Source organism: Protopterus annectens, chromosome 2.part0, assembly GCF_019279795.1.
Source record: "Protopterus annectens isolate FY-2018-M chromosome 2.part0, PAN1.0, whole genome shotgun sequence".
Lineage (NCBI taxonomy): Eukaryota > Metazoa > Chordata > Ceratodontiformes > Protopteridae > Protopterus > Protopterus annectens.
The window spans coordinates 1,235,717,563-1,235,736,336 of NC_056728.1; the positions used below are offsets into that span (position 1 = coordinate 1,235,717,563).

An 18,774-nucleotide genomic window follows, 5' to 3' on the forward strand; every position below is an offset into this window, starting at 1 on the left:
TCTCTTTACTCTAACTTTGTTGCTAAAAATTGGAATACCCTTCCACATAGTATTAGATCCATAAGGAATCTTAATCATTTCAAAATATCTCTCAAAACACACTTATTTGAATCCTGGCTTTGCACATGTAACACTCCAGGTTAATTATTAACTTAGCATTACTTATTCAATTTGGCTGTACGTACTGACTCTTAACATATCCCTTCTGGCAACACTACTTCACTATAAGTAGTTACATTCTTAGCTGCAACTTTCACCAAAAAAGTATTACTAGCTATGCACTACTTTGCCTAAGTTATTCTCCCTACTTAATTTCCTAACTAATTTTATGTTCCTCCACATATATATAAGGTTAACCATATATTTGTCTATATTCTAGTGTTTAAAGTCTTGTTCTATTTGATACTATGTATATATTTTTGTTTTTACAATTTTATCCTGTAAATGTGTTAACGTTCAGTTTTCCTCTATAATTTCTATTCCTTGATGTTATGATTTTGTATGAAAGCTTAGGCTGGAGCTTTTCTCCCTGGGTCTCTGCTGAAAATGGGCACTGTCCCAGTTGGATCTTCCTGGTAAACAAATGTAAAATAAAATAAATAAAAAAATAAATATATTATAGTCTTTCAACCTGCTTAATACACCATCACCTAAGTACAATATTAACATTTTCTGCCCTATTAATTTCCTTCCCTGTCTAAACAATAATCACAACCTACTGCTAACTGACGATCTCCCTAATGCACCTCTTCAAATGCTGAATGTTCAACATATAAGTTTCTTTTATACTGTAATAGTTGCCTTTATTTCATATGAGTGTAACCTAATTAGAAAATGTTAAGTAAGTAAAAAATAAAAATGAAGGACAATAAAAAAATAATTAGGGGGAGAATACAAAAGGGGCACATTTTAAATATTATTATCACTTTGTTAACCAGTTAATCCACTGAAGAAAGTGTTCCTTTTAAAGGGTGACCCAGGAATACTGTCTGAGTGACTTTCTCACAGTCATACAGTAGGCAAACAGAAGTCAGAGGATTCAGGCCCTACACCTTTGACTACGAGATCAGTTCATTAATAGCGCAGAACTACAACAGGTTTTGCATAGATATGCATTTTCTGAACAAGGAGAATTGTGAAACTCTAATGACTGATTTACCAAAAAAAGAAGTTATGGGAGGTTTTATTTGGAGGATAAAGGCTCTGCACTCTTAATAAACCCCATACCCTTGAGGCAACTTATTTCTAACTATCTGTGAGACTCTGTTTAAGTCAATTAACAAGAAACCCACTATCTAACTTGGTCACTGTACATGCGCGCACACACACACACACACACACACACACACACACACACACACACACACACACACACTGATTAAAATTTAGTAATCACCACTTTCCTAAAAACACTTTCTTCCTTCTCCTGACTGATTGCTTAAAATGTAGTGATGGACACCTCCACCTTATTTAATCTCCTGACCAGAAGACTTAACAAGAGGTGCACTAAAGAGTTGATTGTACTTGAATGGTGTGCTCACGTATAACTGAATACCCTTTTGTGATGAGCTCACCTGTAAGTGTCAAACATTTGTTTTAATATTCCTAGTGTCAAACATTTGTTTTAATATTACTAGTGTCAAACATTTGCTTTAATATTCCTAGTGTCAAACATTTGTTTTAATATTCCTAGTGTCAAACATTTGTTTTAATATTCCTAGTGTCAAACATTTGTTTTAATATTCCTAGTGTCAAACATTTGTTTTAATATTCCTAGTGTCAAACATTTTTTAGTATTTTCGGGGCCAGAGACACTCACGGGGCACACACTTTCACAGGTGGGGAACATGCCCTCATGTGACCCCTTTAGCTCCACCTATGGACATACTGCTGATGTGAGGAAGGAAAGATGGGGCATCCTTCGCTGTTAGTTTCAATTAAAATTTCTATATAATCAGTGACATACAGGATACTGCAGTTATGACATTTAAGGAGGCAATCCATGGGCAACTTGTGGATGTAGTAAAAGAAAACAGAAACAGCAACCAATGACATTGAAAAGCCAGTTGTAAATACTGTAAGTATACAAACGAAATAGGGAAGGATGGTGTTTGTCTTCCTGATCCTAACTGTAGACCAGAATAGCACAATGAAAGCCCAGCTGAAGGCAGAGAACAGCATAATCAGATGGCAAACCTAAATAACAGAACTTGATGGGAAACAAAAAAGTTCTTATGAATATATAAACAGAACTGCAGAGGAAACACTTCAAACTCAGGCAACATACTGTAACAACAAAAGTGTGTGGAATCCATCACAGATATATTGCAGTTGTGGAGAATTTACTGTTAATACACTACGATTCAAAGTTAATGATACAGCCACTTTAGTACATGTAAAAAGTAAATAAAATATATATTCTGATTGATTTAAAGGAGCATATACATTACATTTGTTTATGGATAAGGTTCATATAGTAAAGAATAAAGTAATCTGGAATAAACATAATACTACATCCTTTGAGTAGGCATAGGATAAGGCATGCTAGAGTGATGTTCAAGAATGAAGAGGCCAAATCACTTGCATGTGACAAAAGACAGATTTACTCTAACTCAATAAAAAAAAACTGATGTTGGGAAGGAGAATTATCTCATTAATGTTACTATAATGGAGTTGGGAATGCTCTTGGCTCCATTTCTATGTAAATCCCCAGGTATAAGACTTCAAGGGATCATTGAAAAGTGACAAATGGCATAGTAATGGTTTTCCCTACAAGGTCACAACTCCGATCTCATTGACAAACAAACTAATGTATTACAACTTGTCATTAGGTCAAATTGCTAAACAATGCAAATTGTTTTTGCAGAGGGAATCCCCCACACTCCCAGCCCCTGCCATGTGGGACCCACACTTCCACACCCTGACATGTGGGAAGTTTGTCCTTCCCACCCATCATTCTTATATTTGTTAACTCAATGATTGCACAAACATAATAGAAACAACCATAAATAGAGACAATGCTTACAGAGTAATTGCAGTCTCACTGTCCCACTAAAACAAACAGACACACTATATGTTAACCAAATGTATCATGAAGAGCACTAATTTCCTAATATCCCATCCAGGAATGGTTCTCAAAAGAGATTCAGTCTCCCAAGGCTCTCTAATTCACTTGAAGGGCCGTACTTTTTGGGGACCTATCAAATAAGCAATGACTTGTACACAAGACAAATCTGTAAATCAACAACATGGTCAGAATTCACAGGGATACCCTCTGGTGCAAGCTGGGAATAACAGCAGTCTTCATAGTCCATCTCAGAACAGCAAACACTAAGGTTCTTAGAATGTAATTCCATGTTTCCTAATAAATATTCCTGCATCTATAGATTTGTTAATGAAAGGGTCTTAGAACCACTAAAAAAAACACTTCATCGCAGGCAGTCACAAATTAGCAAATTGCCATTAAGTTAGCCGACACTGCTAGCAATTCTGAAAAAAGACCCATAACTGATAGAAGCTGAATCTAATATAATGTAGATGCCATAAATGGTACTAGCAAACAGGTGACAGTAACTATATGAAAGCTGATGTTTGGCAAAATATAAGGCAGGAATGATTCAAGAACATGCCTAATTCAACAGAGATGGAGCATCCCTAGAAAAAATATAACAGTAACATTGCTGTTGCTGGAAGAAATTACATACTAAGGTGAATTAGAGCCCTGAGTTCAATGCCATCATTGTAGCATAGGTTCCTTTATAATTCCACCAAAATTGTTACAGTAGGAAGGTGATATATATTGAGGAGGAATGCGGTAATAAACTAGAGGCTTCAAAGGATAGAAGGATTATCTGAATTCCAAGCAGCACAATAATAATTCTGATCAAAACATCATGTATATTATGAATTAATATACAGAGGTGGTTTTCTAGCCAAGAGAAATTCATCAAGACATTAACAACCATGATGTACAGACTATAACAGATTTAAAGAAATGAAGCTCTGCTTTTGCTTGAATATGTTATGGTGTACAATCTGATGTGAAATTGCAAATGCAGCCATATTTGACAATTTTAATAAACTGATATAAAAAAGTTGAAATCAGTGTGGATCACAGTGAAGCATATTTTAAGTCACTATAACTGGCGCTTTAAACTGTAACCATATAGCAATGCATGCAGATGACTTGAGAAGTATATTGTCAATTACCTGCATGGTGGAATCTGTTGATTTTTCTCAGGATCACACTTTGGCACAAGGATGGTACAAGCAAAAAACATGAGGTATTTGTAACAATTTGTTTGCACAAGGGCTGGGAAAAGAGATGATTCCCAACTAAGCGAGGCTTCCTTCTGAGTCCTGTGGCCCAGGTAGTTAGGGAACGTGGTATAATTGTAAGGCAGGTTCATGCACAGTTCTAGATTAATAAGCTCACACTGACCTGGCATGACAGAAAACAGAAATGGATTTGAAATTGCAGTATTGCAAGAATAGACACAGTCACAAGATGATGCAAATAATCAAATTAAGATGGTTTTGTTTCATTAAATGCTTTCTAATACATGTTAAATATCCTGTCTTAAAACAGGCTTTATGATGAATACAGGATAGCAACAGTCATTCCCTTGCACAAAGGTGGGGCTTTAATGGACCCTGGTAATTACAGACCTGTAAGCCTGATCAGTCTCAGTTGTAAGACTATGAGAAAGATCATTATGGAATTAACAAATAATGAAATAGGAAATGTACAGACTCTTGACCCAACCCAGGACAGATTTGTTAGGAGCAGGTCCTGCCTACTCAAGCTGGTTGACTTCTTTGAAAAAGTTACTGAAGCAATGAATGATGGCAAAACAGTGCACATTGCTTATCTTGACCTTGCAAAGGCATTCAATACCATCCCATATCCATATCCATGTATCATAGATACATTTTCACAACTAAATGTCAGCCCCCATATAACTCAATGGAAAGCAAACTGGCTCACAAATTGAACAGAGAAAGTTAGGAAGTGTGGCTTTATCTCATCTAAAAGACTCGTCATTAGCAATGTACCCCAGGGTTCAGTCCTTTGGCTAGTCCTCTTTGGCATTTACTTCTCAGAGGTCAACAGTTATGTTAAGGGTGTGTGGTTCACCAACTGTCAGACAAGTATAAAACTGGTGCCATCATAAGTTTCACAGATCCTCCAAGAAAGCCTATCCAAAACAAATAGCTGGTGTCAAAACCATGGACAAAAACTAAATGCCAAGAAGTATATAATCACGCCTTTTGCCAAGCATGACTCTCCTTGAAACTATTACATTGACAACATACCCCTGATAACTGATCACATGGTTTGGAATTTATGAACCTATGCTGACAATGAAATTGCCTTTGATCACCATGTATCCACGATGATAAGGAAGTCCTTTTCATCGCACAGCTTATATCTAAAGATACTGCATCCAGGTCCAGGGATGCAAACATGCCACTGTACCTGGTACTCATTCAGCTAGTCATTGAGTATAATGCCCCTTCTGGTATGCATGTGCCGAAACACTTGTTATAACCGGAATGACCACAACATGTTTCACTAAAAAATACCTAATCCAATTCAAGGTAGCAGAAATGGATCCTATGTTGGTAGGCTATTGTAAGCGCATACACACACACACACACACACACACACACACACACACACACACACACACACACACACACACACGCACACCTTTCTGTAGGATGTCTGCATCACTTGGGGAGTTAATAATGGCTCCCAGCTTGCAGTTGTCTGCAACTGTGGTCAGCCAGAGTCCCTCCATGTTGGCCTGGATGTCTGAGAAGTAGATGCCAAAACGAGAGGACCCAGGACCTACCCTGTGGGACTCCAATCATGACTGGTCAGCAGTCTGACTTGGAGTCCGCTACTTTCACACTGTGGGTTCTGTTAGTCAATTTGCAACCCACCTAGTGATACAGGGGTTGATGCCTAGTTTGGTGAGTTTATCAATAATTCCTGAGTGGGAAATGGTATCAAAGGCCTTTGCCAGATCAAGGTAGGCTGTATGAACTGCCTTGCCCTCATCCACAGCTCTGGTGACTGACTCAAAGAAGTCAACCAGGTTGAGCAGGCATGATCTATCTTTCACAAAACCAAATTATGTGTGATCTAGAGTTTGGAGATTCCCTATATCCTTGTTAATTAGGTCCATGATGATGCGCCCCATAGCCTTACTAACCAGAACTATTCAGGACTCAAGTAGGATTACCGCCTTTTCAAATGCCCAAACTTGGATAATTTTAAAGGAATGACAAGATTTTGCAAAACACAACAAATCAACAACCACTGCAATGCACTGGACTTCACTTTTTCTGACAAAAAAAAAAAAAATAATGTAAAATTGGAGTTGTGTCTGCTGTTTCATAGACTACCGGTGTGTTTAGTATGCAAAATAAGTCTTTTATAAAAAATATCAGTGGAAACGTAGAAACATTTTTGTCCTAAAATCTCAGGGCATTTGTCATTTTTTTGCCATAGAACAAAACTGCCTAAACATGGACTGTCCTTTATAAAGAGGGACAGGTGTAACCAAAGACTAAGTGATCTTAACCTTCTCGGGGAGTCCTGACCAGTTGTCCCTACAACAAAATACCAACAAATAGCGCAAATAAAAAAAATGTAAACTCCCTAGAAATGTCACACTGCTACACATAAATAAGCAAATTGTTTGATCACTAAACAAGGCAGAAAGGAAGTTCCATCTGCACTGTTTTGAGAGCATGAAAATTAACATTCCAAGAAATAAAACACACAGACAACCCCATCCCCAAGCCTGCCTCTACTTATACTAATTATAAACTACAAAACAGTTGGGGAAAGAGCAAACACCTTGCCAGCACTGAATCCCAATCCTAAAATATAAAGTGCACATTTAATATTTTCATAGGTTCATAGGTAGGTACTAGGCTATCTGCCCGAAGGCATTTATAAGCCTAGCCAGAATGTGTTGGCTTTCGCTGCCCCCTTAGATTAGTTCCCTGTGCCTCTGTCCAGCAGAGCCACTGAAGTGATCCCCGGGGTAAACTTTCTGTTTCCCATCCACTTGTCAAGGTTTCTCTTGAAGAGTGCTAGCGAGGAGCTCTGCCTAATGTAGACTGGAATCATGTTCCAAAGCATGGGAAGTCTCTGGGACAGGAATCTATCCCTCCAGCACGTCCTATTTATTGTTGTGGTGAGGTTTAGATCCCTAGAGCATGTGGCTCGAGGGGATAACGTTTTCTTTAGGTGGAGCATGTCCATCAATTCTGGGTTGGACATGGCCTTGTATGTCAGGCAGAGATCACCTCTGAACAGGCGGTATGCAACCGAGTAAAGCTGTAGTTTCTTCAGTCGAGCTGCATAGGGCATGTGTTTGAGGCCAGTGATCCTCTTGGTGAGGTACTTCTGTGGTCTTTCCAGCTGTTGCAGGTGTCTTGTAAGGTACATCCCAAATGGGGCGTCGTACTCTATGATGGATCTGATGAGTGATGAGTAGAGGGGCACAATGACCTCTTTTGATCTGGATGCAAACCCTTTTGTGATTAGGTGGGCCACATAGAAGGATTTTCTAACTACTTTGGCAATGTGATTATCAAAGGAGAGATTACTATCTACTTGGTTCCCCAGATCCCTTATAACGTTTTCTGTATTTAGGGGACTACCACCTATGTAGTAGTTTGTGGGTACTTTGTTCTTTCCAAAGGGAATAACTATGCCCTTTTTGGCATTTAACTTGAGGCCATGATTTTGACACCAGGTATCCGTCTCAGTGAGACCCTTTTGGAGGATGTCTGTGTCAGCTGGTGAGTGAATTATAGCCCCTAGTTTGCAGTTTTCTGCAAACCTGGTCAGCCATAGTCCTCCTGTGCTTGTCTGTACTTCTGAGAAGTATATGCCAAACAGGAGGGGTCCTAGGACTGAGCCCTGGGGAACGCCACTTGTAACCGGTTTAGAGTCAGACCTAGCTCCCACAACTCTCACCATATGGGTTCTGTCCGTGAGCCAACTGGCAACCCATCTTGTGACATAGGGGTTTATGTTCAGGCTGGTGAGCTTGTCTATAATACCAGAATGGGGAATGGTGTCGAAGGCCTTTGCGAGGTCTAGGTAGGCTGTGTGTACCACCTTTTCCTCGTCTATAGCCTTGGTAACTGTCTCAATGAAGTCCACCAAGTTTAGGAGGCATGATCTGCCCTTAACAAAGCCGAACTGGGTAAGGTCCAGTGTATGGAGGTTCCCAATGTCTCTGTTAATGAGTTCCATGATGATGCGCTCCATAGCTTTGCAGACCAAGCTAGTCAGGCTTATAGGGCGATAATTCCCGGGGTCCGTTGTGGCTCCACCTTTGTGGAGTGAGATAACTGTTGCTGTGTACCACTCTATGGGTACATAGCCTGTAGAGAGGCTGAGTTTGAACAGTGTGTTTAGGTGAGGGGTTAGTTCATTTTGGAACTCGTGTAAGACACAGCCTGGGACACCGTCTGGTCCCATTGAAACTGCATTTTTGGCTTTGGATAGGGCTGTTTTAATCTGTGTGTCAGTGATTGCCAGGGCACTACATTCTTCTGGTATGGTTATGGGCCCTTTAGGGGGTGAGTGGGGGGTGATGTTTGCACTAAACCTGTCTGCCAGAATGTTGGCAAATATCAGTCAGTTCAGTGTATTTTGTGCCATTCTGCACTAACTGAGAGCAAATCTGAGAGTTTCCACTTAGGTTCTTGACATAGCTAAAGAACATTTTGTGGTTATCTTTGGAGTCCTTGGCAATTTTTCTTTCTAAGCTAGCCTTGGATGATTTTATGAGGGATCATTGTTTCTTGCTGATACTGATCAGGGATGTCTTTCCTTCTTGGGATTTTACTCTTTTTCTGCACTAGTTTCCTCCTTCTATTGTATAGCTTGTTTATGGCAGGGATCCACCAGACTGGTTTCCTTTTCTTGGAGGAGTGAGTCTTGGTTTTGCTTGGGATAGCACGATCCATGCATTCTTGCAGGTGCTCATAGAGTGCCTTTGTAAGGGATTCAGCAGCTTGGACAGTGTTGTCCTTTAGCATGGGGGCTGTGAACCTTTCCACCTCGGTCTTAAGTAACGTGAAGTTTGCTTTTGAAAAGTTTTTCATGGTGGTTTCCTTGATTGGGGGTGGGGTGGAATGTGGATATCCAGAGTGATTAGTCTATGGTCTGATCTAACCGACATGGATTTGACCTCCGGTGTAGAACACCAGTCACCCGTGTTGGTGATGACCAGGTCCAATATGTTGTCATCTCTGGTGGGGGTGCTGACCAGTTGATCCAGGGCATTCGAGTTTATAAATTCTAGGAAGCATTGGGCCAGGGAGTTAGTACTTGAGTAGTTCTTCCAGTTAATGTTTGGGTAACTGAAATCACCCAATAGTAGGGCATTTGGAAAGACCTTCATATTTTCCAGTGTCTCCTGAAACTTGGAATGGGGGTCCTGGGTCATGGTGGGTGATCTGTAGCAAGCTACAATTTGAATTGCAGTTTTGCCCATTGTTAGTTGCACATGGATGATCTCTGAGGCATTGTGCTGTGCCACTAACCTGGAGGTATGGGTATCCTTGATGAATATGTATACATCCCCACCTTTTGTGTTTCGGTCCGGGTTCTGTTGCCGAAAAGTATGGTATGAGTTATAGCCTGGTAGTGCTGGGGTGCTCTTTGGAGCCTTAAACCAGGTTTCTGTTACTGTACAGATATCAATGTTCTCCATACTGAGGAGTGTCTCGAGTGCATGCATTTTGAGGTTTAGACTTCTGGCGTTGAGTAGCATTACCCTCAGTTTTTGGTTACTTGTGCTATTTACGGTGGTGGGTTTGTCTTTTGAGCCTTGCCTAAAAAATACACTATGAGGGCGACAAAAGCCTTGGCCAGTATTTGAAAGCCTAAGGGTGACAGGTGCAAGCCATCTCTTGTGAAGCAACATGGCTCATAGAGCATGTCATCCCAGGTGGATAGATACTGGATCCCCTTTGAATGACACCAGAAACTTAGCCAATTGCTGAAATTGATAATTTTTTCTTTATACTGTGTCATCATTCTTGGTGAGGGCAGGATGGTACTCAGGGTCAGGGTCATACCAGCCTGGGCTACGTGTGTGTGTGTGTGTGTGTGTGTGTATATATATATATATATATATATATATATATATATATATATATACATACTATATCTATATGTGTGTGTGTGTGTACATACATATACATACAAATATACGTGTGTGTGTGTGTGTGTGTGTGTGTGTGTGTGTGTGTGTGTTATACACACACACACTCACACACACATACGCACACACACACACACACACACACACACATATATATATATATATATATATATATATATATATATATCTATATAGATATAGATAGATATAGATATAGATATATATATAAGCCTGTCAACTAGTTTATTTTTAAGTGGGGAGAGGAAACTGGAACACCTAGCAGAAACCCAGAAAGATGTGGGAACAATCTGCAGACTCCACAGGGATAGTGATGCAGGATCAATGTTGAACAACACACCTTGCACCTGGGAGGCAGAGGTATTACCTGTGGAGCTACTCTCTTGCTACATGAATGTGATGCAGATTTGCCCTGTCTTCTGTGTCATCAACACTCATTTGCAGAATGAACCTTCTCCTTGGTATGTCTATTTGTGTGTGTCATTACATCTTACATGGTTAAAGAGGCTCATTTGCACTGAATGTTCCAGAACTGTATTAACCTCCTTTGGGACCAGTGGGCATCTTGTGGTAGCACCCCATTCTACTCATGGTGAAGTGTGCACCATACCTCAGAATACCAAAGAACAGCTCACTGTGAGTGGACAGTCATGTGCCTGTTGTAGATATGTGTGACCTGCTGTTATCATGCTGGGTGGTGTATCCATTTATATATCAGATACTTGGATCTTTCTGCAGGAGTAGGAGTTTTATAACAATTACCATATGTCTGGACTGCAGGGAGTCCATTTTCTCAGATTCATACTTTGGAAAATCTTGCTTCTGACCTTAGCCAGCAGATCAGGATTATACAGGTGCACCACTGCCTCACAAATATATTGAGGAAGAGACTTGATGGCGTTAGATTTTGATGGTAGCAAGTCAAAGCACAGCGGGACCCTGGGTTCAGTAAGTTTAAATGTCTGAAATATGGCATTGCATACTCTTCCCCTTTTATACTTGGTAACTACACTCATATAATTAAATACATACAGCTGTATGAATATGCTTTTTAAATATGGTTTGGTGTACTTTTATATTTGCATATTTAGGTTTTACAATGTTTGGCTAGTTATGACAGCTATATTTGCATAGATATGCCAATTATATATGCCCACATGGTGCTGGCACTGCTGCTAAAGTTTCCTACTGTGTACTTCTAAGGTCACCAGGTTCTCCATGCATCATGTATCCATGTACTTCCTTGCAGTGTGCACCATGGTGTCATCTCTGATGCACACAGGCATACCTGCAGGGGTCATGTCCCGAGAGGACTAGACAACATTGTGACGCCTGTATGTGTATGTTCCCCCTATTCTCAGAGATTGCCCTTTCACATCATAGGTCTTCTGCACAGCTAGGAATGTTTGGATATTCTGCTTGGCCATGATACCATTCTGGAACATGTACTCTGTATGTATGTATATGTGGGTGAGTAATGTTTCTCTAGGTTAGCTGTCTGGACATGCAACGACAGGACACTATGCTATTAACATGAGGACTTCTATGTTTTTCCTGAGGGTACCCTTCATGGCTTCCAGAGTGTTGTATTATCCATTCTTCATTATCTGTTTACAGTGTTGGTCAAATTGTGTTTTTTTTTTGGAAAGGGAATCTTTTTAGTAGTAACTGCATCCCTTTATGTTGTAGATAGACACATGCCTGTTGTGACAAAAGGAGACACTGCCAGCACGGCTATCTGGAATTTTGTAAGTAATTATATGTCATTTGTGATTATCAACATGATTTATATAGAAGTGTGACAAAGGGAGATACTGCCAGCACAGGTATCTGGAAGTCTGTAAATAATTATATGTCATTGGTGAATATTGAAATGATTTATATAAGATGCTTGCGTTACAACTGTACTAGAACTGTATGTCATGTGTATGTCGAACTGCTGGTACATAAGTGTGTGTTGGAAAGGTTTTTGGAAAGTGCTGTTTAAAATGTAACCACAGCATGCCCTATGGGAATAGAACAGAAATGTACGTGCATTATTGTAACTGTTTAAATGTATCTATTTTATCAGTGGAAACTGGACCACAGTAAGTTAACTTCAGTCCAGCAAAATTTCAGAAAAATAGCTGAAATTAAATTACCTTATGGCAGCAACAGACAGGATATCTATACTAGGGAGCTCTCTGTGTTATATTTAAGGATAAATAATTACTAGGCTTGAGATGTGGAGGGATCTATTGTTTTATGACTTCCAGCATCTGCCAAAGATCTGAGGTCTATGCATTTTTTTAATTTATTTTATTTTATTTTATTTACATTTGTTGACTGGGAGTGTCCGACTGGATGTAGGTCCATTTTCAGCGGAGGCCCGGGGGGAAAATCTCCACAGTTAAAATAAACAGACAGTAGTTACATTGGATTACATAGCGATTAACAATTTGATTAACATAGCAATTAATTACAAAACATTTACAGATGAAGAACATAGTACATCAGTAGACAACTAGAATCTTTATCTGCGAAGTACATAACAGACATTGACAAATGCTACAATAAGAAGTTCCTGCTGTATAATAAGTACTAGGCTTATGAGCATCTGAGCTTGCTATAATCAAGGTAGTTAGTGGGGTGAAAAGAAAGGTAGTGGTTGGATGGGGTGGGTGATAATAGAGTGGGAGTTGCAAGGGCATAGCCAGCATGTTTTTAGGTGTGCTTTTAGTAAAGTTTTAAAGTGGGTGCATGATGGTACGGAGGTAATTGTGGGTGGGAGGGAGTTCCATAATTTGGCTATGATGCAAGAGAATAGTGCTTCACCAGCAGAGTTATTGGCTTTAGTGATCTGCAAGTGATTTTTGTTGCTGGATCTTAGTGGTCTGGTGGTGCGATAGGGTTGGAGTAGATTCTGGAGGGAGGGGACATTGAGTGGATGGTTTACTAGTTTGTGGGCGAGTGAGAGTTGATACCATTGAAGGAGGTAAGGGAGTTCAAGCCAGCCCAGTTCAGCAAGTGAGAGACAGTGGTGACTATGGTAGGATGCCCCTGTGGCGAATTTGGTGATTTTGTTGTAGCAGGTCTCTAGCTTGTTTAGATCGCATTGCTTTAGGTTGGTATATAATGGAGAGGCATAAAGTAGGGTGGAGATAAGGTGGGAATTTGCTATTGAAATCTTTGCTGCTTTGGTGAGAGGTTGCTTATTTTTGTATAACACTCCTAGTTTTTTGTGGACTTTTTTTATGGTCATGGATATGTGAATGTCAAATTTTAGTTTATTGTCTATTTCCACTTCTAGCAATTTGGCGTGTTCAGTTGGGTATATAGTGGTGTTGTCTTTTGCTGTGATGTTAAAGTGAGAGTGAGAGTAGTTTCACAGGTATTTTCACAGGCAGATGCTAAATACTACTAGTTTCCAGCAGTAGGGGTTTTACCTGGGATACAGTCAGATGATAAGAAATTATGTCATTCTGCAAGCTATCCCAGCAGTAATATTTGAGATATTAATTTGAGAAGTCTCTGAGTGAGACACAACATTCTATATTTTGTATTCTGTCTTTGACCTGACAATGAATAGAAGATCCATTCACCACATCTGCCTTGATCTTAAGTAAGTTAACTAGGGTATAGTAATTCTTTTAGATACAGTCAGGAATATAGTAAAGCTTAGAATAGATATTTTTTCTTTATTTATTTGAGACTGTCCTGCGTCCTGCAATATTGATTTAAGTATTTCCTGTGGTTTTGAACTCTGATGTCACCATGAATATATACAGAGTATTTTGCTGCTCTTTTATTATTTATTATTACATATATTTAAACCTTGCATTGTGGCTGATCTTTGCAGAAATATTTAAGTTTGAGAGTACTTGCATATTTATTTGGTGACACTGTGTAGGCCACTCCTAATAGCCTTGCTCTTGGTCAAACTACCATATGTATTAATAGCAACATTTCACAGTAAGATTGGACACCCATTTGTTAAGGGCCTTAAAGTAGCTGATAAGGAGTTGCCTGGTGGCAGTGATAACTACCTTATAGTCTGAGCAAAAGGAGGCATAACTAGTAAACCTGTGTTTTATCATGGTGTGGATGGGAGGAGAAATGGTGTAGGAGTTATCCTGAAGGAACAGTATGCTAAGAGTGTTTTGGAAGTGAAAAGAGTGTCAAATAGAGTGATGTTTATGAAGCTGGAAATTGATGGTGTAATAATGAATGCTGTTAGTGCATATGCTCCACAAGTTGGGTGTGCGATGGATGAGAAAGAAAAATGTTGGAGTGAGTTGGATGAAGTGGTGATGACTGTACCCAAGGGTGAGAGAATGGTGATTGGAGCAGATTTCAAAGGGCATGGTGGTGAAGAGAACAGAGGGGATGAGGAAGTGATGGGTAGGTATGGAGTGAAATCGAATGCAGAAGGTCAGATGGTAGTGGATTTTGCAAAAAGGATGGACATGGCTGTGGTGAATATGTATTTTAACAAGAGGGAGGAGCATAGCATGACATACAAGAGTGGAGGAAGATGCACACAGGTGGATTATATATTATGTAGGAGGGTCAGTTTGAAGGAGATTGGAGACTGTAAAGTGGTGACCGGGGAAAGTGTAGTTAGGCAGCATTGGATGGTGGTTTGTAGAATGACATTGGTGATCAAGAAGAGGAGGAGGAGTGTGAGGGCAGCACCAAGGATCAAATGGTATAAATTGAAAAAGGGTAATTGTGAGGTGGAGTTCAGGGATGAGTTAAGACAGGCACTGGGTGGCAGTGAAGAGTTATCAAATAGCTGGGTAACTACAGAGGCTGGCAAAGAAGAAGTGGAATTGTCAGAGAGATGAAGAAAGTAGACAGTAGTATATGGAGATGAGGTGCATGGCAAAGAGGTGGCGAAGGCTAAGGATAAGGCATATGAAGAGTTGTATGAAAGGTTGGACACTAAGGAGGGAGACCTGTACTGATTGGCTAGACAGAGGGACTGAGCTAGGAAAGATGTGCAGCAGGTAAGGGTGATAAAGGATAATGAGGGAAACATACTCACAAGCATGGAGAGTGTGTTGAGCAGATGGAAAGAGTAATTTGAGGGGTTGATGAATGAAAAGAATGAGAGGGAGAGAAGGTTGGATGATGTAGGGATAGTGAATCATGACGTACAATGGATTAGCAAGGAGGAAGTAAGGATAGCTATGAAGAGGATGAAGAATGGAAAGGCTGTTGGTCCAGATGACATACCTGTGAAAGCATGGAGGTGTTTAGGTGAAATGGAAGTGGAGTTTTTAACCAGATTGTTTAATGAAATCTTGGAAAGAGAGAAGATGCCTGAGGAATGGAGAAAAAGTGTTTTGGTACCGATTTTTAAGAATAAGGGTGATGTGCAGAGCTGTAGTAACTACAGAGGGATTAACTTGATCAGTCACAGCATGAAGCTATGGGAAAGAGTAGTGGAAGCTAGGTTAAGAAGGGATGTGATGATTAGTGATCAGCAGTATGGTTTCATGCCGGGAAAGAGCACTACACATGCAATGTTTGAACTGAGAGTGTTGATGGAGAAGTACAGAGAATGTCAGAAGGAGTTGCACTGTGTTTTTGTAGACTTAGAGAAAGCATATGACAGGGTGCCTAGAGAGGAGTTGTGGTATTGTATGAGGAAGTCGGGAGTGTCAGAGAAGTATGTAAGAGTGGTACAGGATATGTACGAGGGCAGTGTGACAGCGGTGAGGTCTGCGGTGGGAGTGATGGATGCATTTAAGGTGGAGGTGGGATTACATCAAGGATCAGCTCTCAGCCCTTTCTTATTTGCAATGGTGATGGATAGGTTGACAGACGATATCAGACAGGAGTCCTCGTGAACTATGATGTTTGCAGATGACATTGTGATCTGTAGTGAGAGTAGCGAACAGGTGGAGGAGACCCTGAACACATGGAGGTATGTTCTAGAGAGAAGAGGAATGAAGGTCAGCAGAACTAAGACAGAATATATGTGTGTGAATGAGAGGGAGGATAGAGGAATGGTGAGGATGCAAGGAGTAGAGGTGGCAAAGGTGGATGAGTTTAAATACTTGGGGTCAATAGTTCAGAGTAATGGTGAGTGTGGAAGAGAGGTGAAGAAGAGAGTACAGGTAGGATGGAGTGGGTGGAGAAGAGTGTCAGGAGTGATTTGTGACAGACGAGTACCAGTAAGAGTGAAAGGGAAGGTCTACAAGAGGGTAGAGAGACCAGCTATGTTATGTGGGTTGGAGACGGTGGCTTTGACAAAAAGGCAGGAGTTTGAGCTGGATGTGGCAGAGTTAAAGATGTTAAGATTTGCACTGGGTGTGATGAGGGTGGACAGGATTAGGAATAAGTATATTAGAGGGTCAGCCTAGGTTGGAAGGTTTGGAGACAAAGCCAGGGAGGCAAGATTACATTGGTTTGGACATGTGCTGGGGAGGGATGCCGAGTATATTGGGAACAAGATGCTAAGGATGAAGCTACGAAGTAACAGGAAAAGAGGAAGAACTAAGATAAGGTTTATGGATATGGTGAGAGAGGACATGCAGGTGGTTGGTATGACAGAGCAAGATGCAGAGGACAGGAAGAAATGGAAACAGATGATCCGCTGTGGCTTCCCCTAATGGGAACAGTTGAAAGAAGATTACGAACTAGTAAATCTATGCCAGCCTTTCCCGGGTGTGTGTGTGTATGTGTGTGTGTGTGTGTGTGTGTGTGTGTGTGTGTGTGTGTGTGTGTGTGTGTGTGTGTGTGTGTGTGTGTGTGTGTGTGTGTGTGTATGTGTGTGTGTGTGTGTTTAAATCAAACTTCAAAGAGTGTGTGTTAGCTTCTTGGGCAGGGACACAAAGCACTGGTTGGACAGAGTGAGGGCTGGAGGTCTTGGCTTGGCCACTCAGCTGAAATCTCATCTCAATAGCTGTGCCAATGGTGAGTCTTATTGGCGATCTGGAAAAAGAGGGAGAAACCAGCCCTGGAACTGACTGTGGTGTCTGTGTGTTCTTAAGGGAAACTGCACTTGATGCAGAGAGCTGCATATGGAAATACTGCATGTGTACTTGTCATCCTCTCAGTGAACATCCCCCACTGGTGTCAGTAGTGAGGATTGAGGGTCCTTGATTACTAGTCCAGTCATGGATCATCACACCTGTATTAGACTGATGTTCATAGTTTCATCTCAACATGTCTTAATGGTGCCAATGTTTTGGGTTCTTAGAGTGGAGACTGGGGTGATGTGTGTATATTTCTGGATATCCTCCTCATCCACTTGTTTTTTCAGAGAGGGAGGAGCTTGTGGCATATTGTATACATACCACTTGGCCACACCTCTCTGCCTCTTAGCACATGAAATCTGGACAAAGTCAAGCATATTGGTGAAGGCACAGCCACAAAAATAGGGACAGATTTTAAATATAGCTCTTATAGCAGGTTTTGCATTAGCATACATTTTCTGAAGGATGTGACGTCTGAAACTCAAATGTCTGTCATTTGTCAGTGAATTCACGTTTCAATGATTTACCAGTAAACCACAGATTTTTTGAGGAAGAAACCAAAATATGTGGCAAAAGACTGGACACTCTGCTAAGTTCTGAACATTTGAGAGTTGTGCTGATGATTGCACTGTCTAGCACATCAGAGAGCTATTTCTATTTATGGTTCATACCCAAGAGTCACAGAACAGTATTGTGGCCATTTAACTACATGGCTATAACTCTGCATTCTGTGTTACAGAGGATTCAATGGAGAGCTTGCATCCCACAAAGAGGAGACCTCACACACTTGGCTTCATTAATTCAGTGGATGACTGACTGCCTTGCTTTGAGGGGAGTCTAGGTGGTTATCTTGCCATGAGGGCCTGATAGGAGGATTCCTACAATGTAGGAAGGGAGCATTTGCTGGAATGGTGGCTTTTCTTTGTGCATGATGAACTTATCCTGTTTAAGGATTATGTAGTATTTACAGAGACATGGTCTGTTCTGAATGATGTAAAGCAGTCAGACATTTAGCATCTGGCAAAGGTACCAATGTCAACATTACACACTTGTACATCTTACTGCAGTGCCTCTGCTGTCTGCTAGTGGTCATAGGCTGACTCTCCACCCAATCCCCATTTCACTTTCCTTTGGCTATGCATATATTCACATAATATTACTGATGGGATTTGCACCCCTGCCCTTTCATACTTGGTAGTATGGGCTGGGATGTAGTTGTGTACTGCAGATATGGTACTTATTCCAGCACACATTTGTCTTGCTTGCAAACACTGTGTAGTCCTAACTGGAGCAGTAAAATACAGTAATTTGTATATTATTTTTCTGAATGGCAATATGTGTGTGGCGATGCAGGCAAACATAGCACTTAATGGCCATTAGACATCAGACATATACTATATCCATGCATGGTCACTGCACATCTTCTCTCCTTGTGTAATGTATCTAGTCATTTAGTCTACTGCCCTTTCCTGAACAGCTCTTTCCTGTGTTTGCACATTTACCTTTCTTGTGTTGCTTTCCCTTTTGTATCACACCCACCCCTGTTTGTTTAGTTTGTTGAATCTTCCACACCTTTGTTAACCACT

General features: G+C 40.6%; 1 protein-coding gene across 2 annotated transcripts in view; it reads right to left on the reverse strand.

Annotated features, from left to right (window-relative positions):
- The window catches only part of CORIN (corin, serine peptidase), a 1,415,152-nt gene that overhangs the window by 412,752 nt on the left and 983,626 nt on the right, over positions 1-18,774 (reverse strand). For both annotated transcript variants that reach the window (XM_044061411.1, XM_044061410.1), the window contains one exon: positions 4,210-4,441. In XM_044061411.1, coding sequence (XP_043917346.1) covers positions 4,210-4,441 — 232 coding nt within the window. The remainder of the gene's footprint in view (positions 1-4,209; positions 4,442-18,774) is intronic.